General features: G+C 44.3%; 1 protein-coding gene across 2 annotated transcripts; it reads right to left on the bottom strand.

Annotated features, from left to right (window-relative positions):
* Positions 1 to 5621: 5621 nt before the first annotated feature.
* Positions 5622 to 13795, bottom strand: SETD9 (SET domain containing 9). Of its 2 annotated transcripts, none has more exons than XM_074813312.1 (6): positions 13671 to 13795; positions 12530 to 12894; positions 10658 to 10781; positions 9330 to 9445; positions 8025 to 8130; positions 5622 to 5993 (listed from the first exon to the last, which is right to left on the bottom strand). In XM_074813312.1, the coding sequence occupies exons 1-6, from the start codon at positions 13754 to 13756 to the stop codon at positions 5906 to 5908; spliced, it is 885 nt and encodes a 294-aa protein (XP_074669413.1). In that variant the 5' UTR covers positions 13757 to 13795; the 3' UTR covers positions 5622 to 5905. The 2 variants fall into 2 exon arrangements, with proteins under 2 accessions (XP_074669413.1, XP_074669414.1); XM_074813313.1 differs by having other exon boundaries at positions 12569 to 12894.
* Positions 13796 to 14302: the final 507 nt, after the last annotated feature.

The following is a 14302-nucleotide window of genomic DNA, read 5'->3' as shown; positions in this document are numbered from 1 at the left end:
AAGCTGTACCTCCCTTTTTCTGGTTGTTTAGCATAAAGATCAATGTTAGAACAAACTGTAATGACTCACCCCATCTAGTCCCTTCTTGTTTTGACGTAACTGTTAGCCTTGCGATGCTGTAGTCTTAAAAATGGTTCTAATTCGTATATGTATATATAACATAAATCTCTCCCCCCAACTCAGTAGTTACTTTAACTACTTATATTTCCGTTAAAGTAATCTCAGGACACATCTGCTTCTGCCACTAAAAAGTTAAGCAGCCCCTGAAGTCCTTGTGGTACTGGCCCATTCAGTGCCTAAGACCTTGTTTTGTCCGCAAAATGCAAGGCAGCAAAGACTAGAAGCATAAACCTCAACGATCAGTGTGCTAAAAACTTCTTGTCAGTTCTTGGATTTCTCTCCTCTCTGCAGGGGAAAGTAATTTAGAGCTCCCAGCAAATCTTAGCCCTCCAATATGGGAGGAAGCCAGGATGCCTCAGCAGAAACACGTTCTCCTGCTGCCTTTGTGCTATGCTGAAGCTGTGGGCCTCCTCCTGCCCTGCAGTGTGCCTGCTTATCCACCCTCCTTACCTTAGCAGTTCCCTGCACTAGCAGAAAACAAAACAAGCGAGAAAACCGGGGGTTTGTGGTGGTGGTGCTACCACGTTTACCAAGTCAAATCAGCTCATGGTAGGGTCTGATGAGAAGTGGCCGGGAAGGAATGGTGGCTTTGAGAGCAAGGGAGGAGGGATGGATGAGCAGCAGCATTTACACACACTCACACCTTTCCCTGTCTCCTCCTACCACAGTGCCATGGCAGTCGCCTGGGGAACTGTAGCCCCTACACCAGTCCCACATAAGTATATATATACTTGTATAGAAACACACCTGTGTATATGTATGAAGATATGCACACATATGTATGAATATATATCCACAGATACATACCCTTCAGTAGTTTAACAGACTGTATGTTTTTCAGTGCCTGAAAAACTCATTCTCAGTCCTTTCAAATCAGAGCACCATAGCAGGGAGATGATGTTTGCCTTAGTCAGACTCTCCATGGCCACACACAGTGGTGATGGATAAAACAGCTCCAGAAAGGAGCCGTGAGGGAAGGGTGGCCTCCAAGCTGCCGCCAGTTGCCCCCAGCCCAGCCCTTCAGGGTGGACTCCCCATATGGACAGGCATTTCAAACACAAGTGTGTTAACCAGGAAAGCTGACACAGGCTATTTTATGTCTACCTGCTCTAAATCATACTGGTGATACTTCAGAATATTGATTACTGGGGTACTTCAGTAGCTTGATTAAGAATTGCTTTTTTAAAGTGAGTTTCCGATTCTTGTGCTGATGCCTTGCAGCTCCGTTCCCCAGCAGACATGTCCCTCTCCTGCTGCAGGCCATCTCTCTATTCTTCCCGGGAGTCTGCAGCACCCCTGCAAAGTTTGTCAGCTCATCTCTTGATCTTTCAAGCATGTCTGTTCTGGCATGCCAAATCAACAGGGATTCCAGTTAACAACTTAACCTCCTGGAGAATTAAGCTGAGACTGTTACCACCAGCTTCAACTTTTAGGCTAAGAAGTCAAAAGTCAGACCCTTGCAGACCAATTTTCTTCAGAAGAGCCTGGTGAGACCAACTGGGTGTCTCTTGATGCAATCATCTCCTTTATTCCAAAATCTGATTTCACCATCTGAGCAGTGTCAGCTGGCCCTCAGCATTTCCAAATAAATACTTGTAGTGTCAAGGGCTCCATCTTCCTGCTCCTGCTGAGGAGGCACATGGATTCAGCACATCCTGCTAATCTTCTCAGCCTTTCAACCCTCCGCAAGTTGTCAAGTTGCACTCTGGTGCCTGCAATCAGGGGACTCCCCCACTAGCAGCACCAGGACATTGTACCATACAGGCAAGGAGTTAAGACAAATCCAGGAAAAATAAGCCTCGAACTCCATGCAGTGGTGAACCTTTCCTTTTTCCCCACGCTATCCTGGTTTTGCTCATGTTGGTGAGGTGGGTTGACCCTGGCTAGATGCTAGATGCCCACCAAACCACTCTATCGCTCCCTCCTCAGCAGGACGGGGAGAAGAAAATAAGATGAGAAAGAGCTTGTGGGCTGAGATAAAAGCAGTTTAACAAAGCAAAAGCAAAGGCCATGCAGAAGCAGAAGAAAGCAAAAATATCCACTCCCCATCAGCAGGTGATGTCCAGCCACTGCCTGGGAAGCAGGGCCTCAGTATGCGTACTGCCTGGTCCAGAAGACAAACACCTTAATAACAAATGCCCCCTCCCCTCCTCCTTTCTGTTCACTTTATGGCTGAGCATGACATCATATGGTAGGTCTTTGGTCAGCTTGGGACAGCTGTCCTGGCTATGCCCCCCCTGCTTCCGTACTTCCAGCCCACTGGCCTTTGAGGATGAGGGGTTGCAGACACAGCCCTGAGGCTGTGTGAGCACTGCTCAGCAGAAGCCAAACACCCACCACACAGCACAGCCCTGCGAGGGCCGCTGCCAGGAAAGCAGGCTCCATCCCCCCCAGGCCCCAGACCCTCACTGCGGATCCCGGACAGCACATCACAGCTGGCAACAGGTTTAAACATACAAATTCTCTCCTGAATTAGGATGGTATTTTAACACATGCAGACTATGGGTCTGCATCAGGGAGAAGGACTTTGTGGATGTGACCTATCAGTAATTGAAACTACCTTAAATTTTAGTGTGATTTTCCTTTCTGTTGCATTTAAGCTAACAAATTAATTTTGAATTAATTGTGTTCTAGCCGGTCCTCCGAGATTAGAGCGGCTAGGGGCAGCTGGACTTACCTCTTAATAGCTATGCCAATTATGGCTGTAACTATAGGCCTGGCACCAGATGCACGAACAGCCCATGTGCTGTAGGTCTGGCTGCATTCAAGAGAAGCAGTCAGGTTCACAAATAGTATGGTTTATTCTTATGCATCATCTGCAGATTCTTTGAGATTGCCTACGATGAATGCACAAAATGCAGGTTGACTATATAGCACTACACACAAAAAGAACGATTGCAATCACAGACTTAATTCCTGGGCAATCACTCAGCGTAGCTGAGGGCCCAAATCTTACCAAAAGGCATTCTTCTGGGGGGGGAGAGGAGCACAAACCCATCGATCTGTCCCTCCGATTTGGTATCAGATTATTGTCCCTCCGACTACTTGGCGTAGTATTTATCTAAGTGTGTATGTGTGAGTGGGCGGGACTGTGGTCAAGCCATTGTTTCTTGAGTAACAACACTGCACATTTCTTGGTGCAAGGTGTGTGCCCTTTCTGTGGGAAAAGAGGAAGAGTGAGAGATAAGGTCTGCAGACTACTGCAAAACAGTCCTTGAGAGAAGGGAAAGAGCAGGAGATAAATCTGTATAGTCGTGTCAGATATTCCTTGAGAAAAGTGGAAGAACAGGACCGCGTGGCCTCCACCTCACTTTGCATTCCTCCTTGGTACCATGGCAACACAAATCACTGGATCCCCATCCTGTCCTGTGTTTGTTCTGGGCACCATGTGTTAAGGAAATGTGTGGTTTGCATTTTTTTCACTGTTTTGCTTTCTCACACTTCCAACACTTTCCTTCTTCTACCACTATGTGTACAGGCATATAGAGGCAGAGTTAGCCAAGTAAGTCACTATTTTTACGGAATTCCAATGAAAATCACTCAGGCAAATCATCTTTCAAGAGAGAGATTGTACTTACTGTAATGAATAATTTATTAACAAACCATATATAGATTGCATAGAGAATTTTACTGCACATTTACTGCACTTCAGATTGCACACTACATCTGAAATAACGTCAGAACGCATGCTCCCCTCAGGCACTGGTGGTGTCAGTTTGGTGGTAATGAATGGGTCGGCACACAGGGAATTAGAGTGACTTCCACCTTTAATGAAGAGGTGGGAATCTAAAGACCACAAGGAAAGGTCTGATATACCTGAAACCCTCTCACAGGCTGTAGAACTTTACTGGACCATTATTTCTGCTCTTCCATTTTCACTTCTCCTGTTCAGTCCCTGTGTTGTGCTGCTGCTTGCTCAGAAGTGCCACCTGACTGCACCTCCCCCTCCACCTGCCACTTTTTGGCTTTCTATAGCCACCAGCAGACAGAAATCAATTGCTGCAGCCAGTTGCAGGCCAGGTCTTGCTTTCCTTCATGTATGCGCAGTCCCTAAAGCAGTCTGTCAGGTTTCAGTATCTCAGCAAGGAGAAGCCTGTCCCACAGACCCTGTTCATGACAGGCAGCCTGCACATCAGCACTGCCATCCTCCACTGCCACGAGACACTGTCCTGGTCTCAGCTGGGGCAGACTTCATTCTCTTCTTAGCTGGTACAGTGCTGTGGTTTGGATTTAGTGTGAAAATAATGTTGGTAACACGCTGATGTTTCAGTGGTTGCCAAGTAGCGCTTATCCTAAATTAGGGCTGTTTCAGTTTCCCATGCTCGGCCAGCGAGCAGGTGTGCAGGAAGCTGGGAGGGAGCATGGCCAGGACAGCTGACCCAAACTAGCCAGAGTGATGGAGGATGTGTGTCCTCTTCAGTAGACTGGAGATCACTGCCTGCTCTGACCACACAGTGAACACACGAGGACTGTCACGAGAAGTTGTTCCCCAGCATCTTCAGAAAACTTGTACAACCCATGCTGAGCCACACACCACTACCTCACAGCCCTGCTATTTAAATCTTCCTGAAAAAGCCAGCCTCCTCTGGCTGAGAAGGACTTTCAGATGAAGATGAAAGACAAGGTTTAGGCTTGGAAGGAGACCAAGTAACACAGACTCTGAAAAGCTCTGCATTCTGGAAATGAGACTAGATGCCTCTGCAGCTACGCAGGGCACCCTGGCTACCCTGATGCCTGCCACTCGTCAGAGCACACCATTTCTCCGCTCCTCCTTTCTCATGAGCTTATGCCAACCACAAATTCATTGGGAGGCTTGTTTGGACTTTTGCAGCAAATACTGGGATGATTTTTCTTTCCCAAGCTGTTTAGCCAGACCGAAAGACTGACAAGCTGTCTCTTGTTTACTTTCTGAAGGCAGTTTGCAGACAGCAAGAATTAATGTGGGAATGGCTGGCTCTGTTTATGCCAGTAACTCATTAAAGAAAATACACCACACACTTGGTTGGCATTATCTCCCCCAGCTACACTGCAACATGGATTTCTCTCCCTTTGAGAATAAACGCTATGAAAGTTGCCACATGCCAGGAAACATTTGCTGAACCACTGAAACTAGGATTGGACAGGGCTTCAAGATACGTACCATCTTTCCTCCTACCCCAAGACAGGCATAGCTAAAGCCAGCGGCTCAAGCTGGCCTCTTGATGACAGCACACCACCCAGGCCCATGTGAAGTGCACATTAGCACTGTTCCAAAGCTGGCTTCATAAAAGATCTGGACAACTGGCTACACTGAAATACTTTCTAAAAGGAAGACCAACTCCAAGAAAACCAGAACAAGAACCAGTAATTACCATGAATTATGAGGATTATCCTAGGAATAGTTCACAAGAGGGAGGTCATTTTTACAAATTGTGTCGTCACAAGCATGAGAAGTGAAATGGCAAAATACTAAACTTGAGCCACAGTCAGTTACAGACAACTGTGCAAGCTACAAGATTAAATGACATGTCCAGAACTTAGGTTTTTATTTTATGAGCTGCTGTATGGACAGCTGAACACCAGTAAGCAATAATACCAACAACAGTAGACAGATGAGAACCTAAATGGTTAAACGTTCACCTCTCCATCAAACATGGAGTATTTTCAGGCAAATACAAGCCTGCATCTTGCTTTCTAAATGGTAAAGCTACAGCCCTCCGTTACATAAAAATGCTCATGAAGCCTGAAGTACACACACAGTAAGTATTTTAATGACACTGATTTCTTCAGTCTTGAATCTATTAATTCAGCTGACAACAGTGTAGTAATTAGAAAAAAGTTCTTCTCCTTGCTTGATGTCTCTGAGAGTGACAAGCACTACACACCTTGGGTGGCTGTAAAAAAAGGAAAAGCAAAACATGTGGAAGTGAACAATTATATTTCCCTTTGAATTTTTTTAATTCTTCATGGTAAGGAACTGAAACAATAGCTCTGTCTTGATTACTTCTGGGAGTAATATGCGTAATGCAGGTCAGGGAGCCTGGAAAAACAACTGAAATACAGATAGCAAATTTAAGCAAAACCAACCAAAAAAAGCACAGCCTGTGTGGGTATGCAAATAATGATTCCACTCACAGAGTTATTCAGAAGTGAAAAGAATTAGTTAAGACACAGAAAAAGACACTTAGACAGGAGCAGAAGTTATAGCAAAGTTCATGGAGCAGAAATCATTCCTCTAGAGACGCCTACCCGGAGGTGCTAGTCAGCTAAACCACTCAGCCAAACAACATCCAGAACGACAGCTCTGAACTGCACCAGAGACCTGCTGCCATCTACGATGATGGGTGAACTCTCCATAAACCCCAAGATGAAGTGAGTGCCTGGCAAACAGTTTTTTTACAGAGAGATTTAGGAACCCACCCCCCCTAAATTTTCCAGTAAATGACCATGCCCTAAAGCTGAAGTATCTATTCCAGGAAGGAGAGCACGTTCTTCTGATGTTGATGAATGTTGAAGTGAAGAACTGTATCAACCCAAACAGTCCCCACTACTAAGAAATTTAGTGTGAGGGCATTTTGAAACACATCAAACAACAACAACAATGAAAAGGTAAACAGTGCTAAGAACACTTTTACAAGACAGAAAAATGTTTCGAAACTAGATTACCTATGTTGTCAGCCCTGTAAATATCAGTATCAAAACAATCAGCTAGAAACAGATGGGATCTTTTGTCTAGTGGCTGTACACTGGGAGAACTGATGACTGAAAGGCCATATTTTGTCAGACAGATTCCAAGCAAGAGAGCAAAATTCCCCCTTCCTGAAATGGTCTCATAGCTTAGCTCTGCTCACTGCACTTTCACACTTGAAGTGCAGCATCCAGGCTTCCTGAAAGTTCAGTCTTACCACTTCTTTTATTAGCATTTATTTATTTATCTGCAGATTTTAAGTGCATCTTTAACCTTGCCTCAACAAAGCCTAAATTGAATCAGAAAAGCCGATTTTCCAATATGCATCATAACTTTCTCCAACCAAATTTCGGATTTTTAAAATAGCTCCAGAATTACATTAAAAGTCTAGACAATGTGCTCTAAAATCCTTATACATCCTTTAGATGAAGAGGATTATCTGGTTCCTGAAAGTAGCAACTGGATCAGAAGCACAATTTCTTTGGTGTGTTGAATTCAGGACCAACCTTACAACTTACTTTCTCACAGTTTCAAAGTTATTCTTGACAACGTCCCAGTACAGGACACTCACTCCAGACATACTGTCCTTGTTGACCATAATGCTCCTTGTCCATATTCATCTAATTGTCACTTTTCCCACATTTCCAAACAAAAATCTGAGAAAGGTTTCAAACTGTTTTAATTTCTAAGAGAGATGGATTTTCAGGTCATAATGAGGATGTTCTAATTGTGTGGCATAACTAACAGTCACATGCCTTTCTACTGCATAGTATTTCACTTGTCTCAATACAAAATAATTTTAGGTTTCATCTTGCAAATTCATCTGCTTATTCCTCACATAAACAGAAGACATGGAGAACAGGAGTAAGAAGCCTAAATCTCAACTATCTTAGAAGGGCTTTGACTGGTTAAGGGTTGCTAACTACATTTGAAATACAAAGAAACATCAATACTCTAATACAAGCAAAATATAACTAGTGCTTTATGGGATTTGGAAGAATCACACTATAGAGTAACCACTGCTTGTAAAACTGTCAGCTACGCTGACCTGATTTGTGAAGATGTGGAAAAAGGAACAAATAGTCTTGTAAATCACATAAAATTAGTCTATTCAAAGAGTTAACTCTTCCATACAGACATACAGAATACTACTATTCTTCAACCATGTTTGTCTTTTTTACACATACAGTATGCTTTGTATCACACAAATCTATGAGCTCTTTGATTCGCTGCTAACCTCTCTAGGTCATGGCTGTAGACGATGTTTGGAAGATACTGCTTCAGTTCTACTGGAAAATATCCTGGCACATCAAACTCCTGATAACACACGTTGGCTGCTTTTTCTAAAAATAAGGGAAAAAAAGAAAGTCTCTATGATACTGAGATCTTGGACAGGGTTTAGAGATATGTAAAAATATCAAATGTACCACTGCAAAAGTATCAGATCAAGCCTGAAAACTGTGTCTCTGTTGGGAGCTACTACACTCCTCTGAAGTCCGAGTTTGAATTTACACAAGATGTACACAACCAACTATAGGAGCTTTAATTCACTCTTACTGCATTAAACAGGATGACCTGTTTATCAACATTTATATGAAGGGGCACAACTTGCATAGCACCAGGGGGAGTTTACATCATTGCTAAATGTTGTTAATATACAACATCTGCTTCTGCAGTTTAAAAAAAAAAATCTTGAAAAAAATTGGTGGCAAAGTATGTCATAAATACAGCCAGGGAGAAAACCACCATCTGTCCAGCAGGAAGAATGGAATTTTCTTTACATGGACATTGGACCTGGAAGAAACAGTTTCATAGGACAGCCCTTTGTTTCCGTGCCAGTCAATACCTGGTTCACTACTCCAGCAACCTTCCTGGATGCCACCTGGAGACAGGGTATCTTTAGTGTAATGCAGGCTCTGAAAGCCACTTAGAAGCTAGGTATGGTAGCAATTCAACTTTCTGTTTTTCAGCACCATTCCTGTAAATTATTCCCCCAGACCTTAAGACCAACATACACCGTGCGAGACAGAATACATAAATAGTTCCCTTCTTCATGTCCAACAGCTAGATCATACGAACAGTTCCCTAGATTTTGTGCATAAATGTAAGGAAGTCAAAAAAGGTATTACAGCTCAAACTGAGCAGTGATAAGAATCTTACTGTACATGTCACGGTGTATGGTTATCTCATGAAGCCTGCTGGAACCATACCGGGGAACTTGATCTACAACTGTGTGTGCTGCCTCAGCCCAGTGGTCCTTTACCATCTCACATTTTGGGATGTGCGCCTTTCATTCTACATACCAGGAGGGAGACTGGGGGTCAGTGAGAAAAGCACAAGGGTATCTGAAGTGCTGCTGTGATGAAGGATTCTAACATGTAGTGGTCACAAAAAGGCCTCAGGAACTCTTTATCCCCTAAGTGCTTGTTTTAAACAGCACTATTGTTCCCCAAGATCAGCATCTGATTCTCTGTGTCACCTCCAAAATAATTTATATCCACAAAGACAAACTCAAGCCTGGAAAATTTACCTGGTGACTTACCATGTGAGCAATTGTTGACATACTGTCCCACTGCCAGTGGGTTTTGCAGGGTAGCTGTGAGCCAGCTCTCATCGCTCATTTGAAATGGGCCAAGTTGGTCTCTCCTGCTGCAAGACCTGAAATGACCGACAGTGTTAACGTGAATCGCTGCTCCTCCACTTAACAGGTTATCTATACTTCCTCCTGTAGAAATGGCCACAGCTGCTGGATAAAGTTACAGCTGTCCAACCCACCTGGTAGAAAGGGCAACAGTGGGATCGGGGCGGGGGGGTGTGCGTGGACCAACACCTTCATGACACTTTAAAAAATACATTTAAACCTCCCACTGGTGTGTGGTGTCTTTCAGACTCTAGAGGAAGAACCCCCCCAAAACTACCATGTACAGTTCCAGAAATCAACATCGAACATTACCATTACAGGAGTGTAAACACATCTCGTTCACCTCTAAAGACGTGAAGGCTCATTACAGTATAAACTTCAAACTCATTCCCAGAATTAAAATCTGGTATTAGTAGATATTAGTATTCAAATTAGGTATTATTTTAGATTAATTTTGCTTGTTATTATTTTCTTTTCGTGTCATATTTAAACACAAATTGCTACAAGTTATATTTTAAGTAAGCTAAAACAGTCCAGGCTAGCTGCGTCAGGGGAAGTTCAGGCTGGACGTTAGGAAAAGGTTCTTCACTGAGAGGATGGTTGGTCAGTGGAACAGACCCCCCAGGGAAGTGGTCACAGCACCAAGCCTGTCAAAAGAGTTCAAGGAGCGTCTGGACGACACTCTTGGTCATATGGTTTAGTTTTACGTGGTCCTGTGAGGAGCAGGGAGTTGGACTCGACGATTTTTATGGGTCCCTTCCAACATGAGATGATGATAATATTGTTATCATTATAAGGGTTACTGCTCCCTTCTTAAGTGCTGCTCATCTGTAGACCAGAGCCTGAGTTACCAGATTCACCCTTCTGGTATTAGCAAGTCCATATAAAGGCTTCTTTTTAAAAAATCCATTAAGCAGATCCGAGTAACAGCTCAGAAGCATTTAAAAAATTTTATGCTATGTCTGCTCCTATTAAAACTATTTTCTTTACCAGAAACAGTCTCTGTACATCCAAACACATTGCACTGGTGTTACAGATGAAAACACATGTACATAACAGATCACATCCAGCGGCTCTTATCCTTGTGTTGTTTGCATTACAAGATACACACATGTGGATGATATTCAAATATAACTCAATTTAGGGTAAGACAACAGGGAACTGAGACTATTAGTACCACTGTTTTAAATCAGTTGAGTGACAATCCCCTATTTCTCTTGGCTGCTTACCTGTACACTGATCTTGATAGACCTTTATCGTTCCCATCAATAAGGACGCCATCTATGCACCTAAAAATAAAGGGATTGCCAAGGGACTGGAAAAAGATGGGCTCATGCTTTCTGTATACTGTACCTGTTGCAAAACAGATATGATTATTTCAGAAGAAAATGAGTTAACTGTCAGAATGGACTTATGGTATCACCCAGTCCCCTCCACACAGAAACTCAAAGGAGACAGAGGAGTAGGAGAGAACTCCTCTCTCAGTTAATGACGTTAACACTTGTAAGCCTACAAGCTTTTAGACACATCTTGGTGGTATGCAAAAAATAATCTACATGATCTGAGATATTCTAGACTGAAGGAAATCATTAAAGAGAAGGCCTGTGTCCAGTATCCAGGTGAGAGGTAGATAAAAGCATCACAGCCAACTGGCCTGCTTCAGAGAGGAAAGCGTCAAGTGATACTTGTTCAGGAAAGTGCAGCTGAAGATAGTAAGCTGTTTCGTTACTACTGTGTCAGGACTCTTCAAAAACCACATACATACAGCAAAGAAGCTGAAACACCTCCCTTCACCACCCTGATCAGAGGTTTTGTTTGGTATGGGAGAGGAAAAATGTCAAAACATGAACAGACAAATAATTTCAGCAGACCATTTCCCTGATCTGTGGGCAGGATTAACCTGCCCTGGGTTCCAAGCACAGGAAAGTAACAGCAGACTGGCTTACAATATTTCATGACATTGCAGTCCTGCACCCCTCACACCCACATCTTCAGCAAGTCTCTGCAGAAATCCTTCACTGCAATCTCACGAGGAGCTAAAGGCCCCGCCAGCACTGCCAGACCACGGGCAGGAGAGCACTGACCTGCTCTCTCCATGGGGTCCCTTCCCAGCCAGCAGTCCTGCAGTTTCCTCCATACCCCCAAAAAAGGAAGGCATTTCAACAGCTCACCCTCTTGTTTTGCTAGATTCGCTGTTAGAGGAGTCTCTCAATGAGCCTACATTCATGTTTAGTAAGTGCCTGATATCTGAAGCAAGCTGCAGGGTTGCAGGCTCATTCTCTGTGATTGTCGTTTGACAATTAGTCAGTTTACCAGTCAGTGGTAATGGCCAGACACTCCTGCTTTGGCATGGCAAAACATGCTCTGCTGCCCCACGTGTGGACTGGTCCCGGTCCTGCAATGCTGGCACAAGCCAGAGACCACATGCAGGGGACGATTCTGTTGGCAGGTGAAACAGAAATGAATCCAATGCATTACAGCAGAGCTGTCCTAGGTGGCCATACTGACCACCAGAATTACAAATCTTTGTAAGAAATGTAAGCAAATACAGTTCTAACAAATGAGGAACAGAGAAGGGCTGATTTTCCAAATATGGCTTATTATGGAAGAGAGTTCCACTAAATAAAGGTTTTATTTTCATTCTCCAATTTGTATTTTTGTGCTTTGAAAAAGTTCATAGTCTTGTCTGCTGATCTGTGTGGAGATCTCAAAACCTCATTTTTCAGATCCATATGCAAAACACAAACCCCAAAGAACTGAACTGTATTGTTCATCTACTTGAAATCACTCCCTTGAATTTGTGTTTAAAGAGCCTGGAACAACTTTTCTAGCAGCTAAAAAATCAGACTTTGAGTACTGAAAGGTTTTTTCATAAACATAATTACCACCCCACCCCACCCCCCCAGTATTGCTTTGCTTATTTCTAAAAGAACTCTAGTCAGTTTAATACAAATACTCTCATTCACCGTAACCTGTGATTTTGTTACGGAATGACAGAAATAAAACCTGTAAAATAAAAATTAGCGTAGAAATTTGGCATTCTATAATTAGATGGTGAGAAATCACATCAAACTTAATCAGAAAAAAGAACATTCTATTACCAGGATACATAGATACAACTGTCCCTTTTGGTACAAAACCTTTGGTAACAAAGACTCCAGTTCCAGCAGACACCAGGGAACTTCGGTCTCGACCAATAGTGAACCCTAGTGTATTAAACAGAACTTCTTCTGGACTAAACACACGTTGACTCTGATGGTTACATGAATTTACTTTTGATTGCTTCTGCTCAACAGTCTGTAGTTCCAGATATTTACTTCTGATTTCTGGAAGTAAGGCCAAAATATGTGCTTGTCTGTTGAAGTCATTTATGAACAGAGCTTTAAATAGTTTCAGTAGTGTCTCAAACACATCTTCATCAGAGATAATTTTGTCTTTGGAGCTTTCGGGAACATATCGGAGGGTCCTGTAAAGGAAAAAAAAAATTTTTTAAATTACATTTTTCCTAAATAAAATACAGAAGAGTCATTTTACAGCAGCAACTTACATCCACTGTTGTTTCAAACAAACCCAAACTCTAAACAATATTCTTTCATACCTGTTCTACTACAAAACCACCACTCATGTCTTTACAGCAAGGCAAGTAGGTTAAACCCCACTGAGTTCTTAGTGACAAACATACCAAAACTCAAGTACATGTGATTATCAAAGTTTATATACAAAAAAAATAGTTCATTACACTTTAAATAAGGACAAGTATTACGCTGACTAGGGAGATTTTAATTATGCTACTTGTAACAATGTCGTATTCATTTAAATTCAAGCACTACTTTTACCTTTAAAGAGGGCAAACGCAGGTTACCGAAAAAAGAAAAACCTATCTATCTAGCTTTAACATTAAATACCATTTGAAAGTATCTCAGTATTAGACTTTCACGCCAGCGAAAAGACACACTGCCACCTCCCAGTGAAAAACCCGAGCTAGCTACGGCGGTGCCCCCGGTCACTCCCGAGAAGGTTGGGAGCGGCGTCTTGGCCGCGGCAGCCGCTCGCCCCCAGAGGGGAGCTCTCACCCAGCTCCAGCAGCTACTCGAGGCCGAAACACCCTGCGGGAAAACCACCAGGCGGCACCGGCTGCGCCGCCTGACCCCGCCAGAGCGCAGACAGGGCGGCGGGCCGGGCCTCGCCCCGAGCGGCCTCGCCGCTGTCCGGGGGCGCGCCGGGCCTGCCGCTCCGCCTCACCTGCGCTTGCGGCGGAGGTTGAGGGCCAGCCAGGGCACGAACCGGTACTTGTAGGCGCCCCAGCGCCGCCGCAGCGCTCGCAGCATGGCGGTAGGCGCCCGCCGCGCGCTCCCCGTCAGGCCGCCCCGGGCGCCGCCCTCCCTCGGCCAACCCCGGCTCCGGGAGCGCGGCGGCAGCTGCGTGCGGGGCTGCCATTGGCCGCTGGGCGCCGAGCCGCGCGCGGGGCGCCGAGCGCGGGAGGGGCCGCGGGTGTGGGCGGCGCCGGGCCTGGCCGGGGCGGCCCTCGGCCCGCGGGGTGTGGTGATAGGCGGTGCCCAGGCGGGAGGTCAGGCATCGCCGAACTGCAGCAATAGCTGACATCTTCAGGTAGCGGACACCAAGCCGAGGGAACACTGCCGTGCGCTTGGCACACGGGAAGGCATCACCGCAATCCAAATTTTTCAACTCTGTTTTTTTTCTTAAATTAATTTTTAAAAAGTTAATTTTAAAAATTACAACTGACATAGGTAATGAAAAACCCTATATCTTTAAATAAAGTAAGACAAAGTACAAGTCATCCCTCAGAATGGACTGTCACGAGAGGGCTTCCTCAGGCTCACCAGGCCTCTGGGGCACCATATTGTCACTCCCTG

The sequence above is a fragment of the Strix aluco genome, chromosome Z (assembly GCF_031877795.1).
Source record: "Strix aluco isolate bStrAlu1 chromosome Z, bStrAlu1.hap1, whole genome shotgun sequence".
Taxonomy (NCBI): Eukaryota; Metazoa; Chordata; class Aves; order Strigiformes; family Strigidae; genus Strix; species Strix aluco.
Note: the sequence above shows the minus strand (reverse complement) of the source record. Positions and strands in the feature narration are given on the sequence as shown.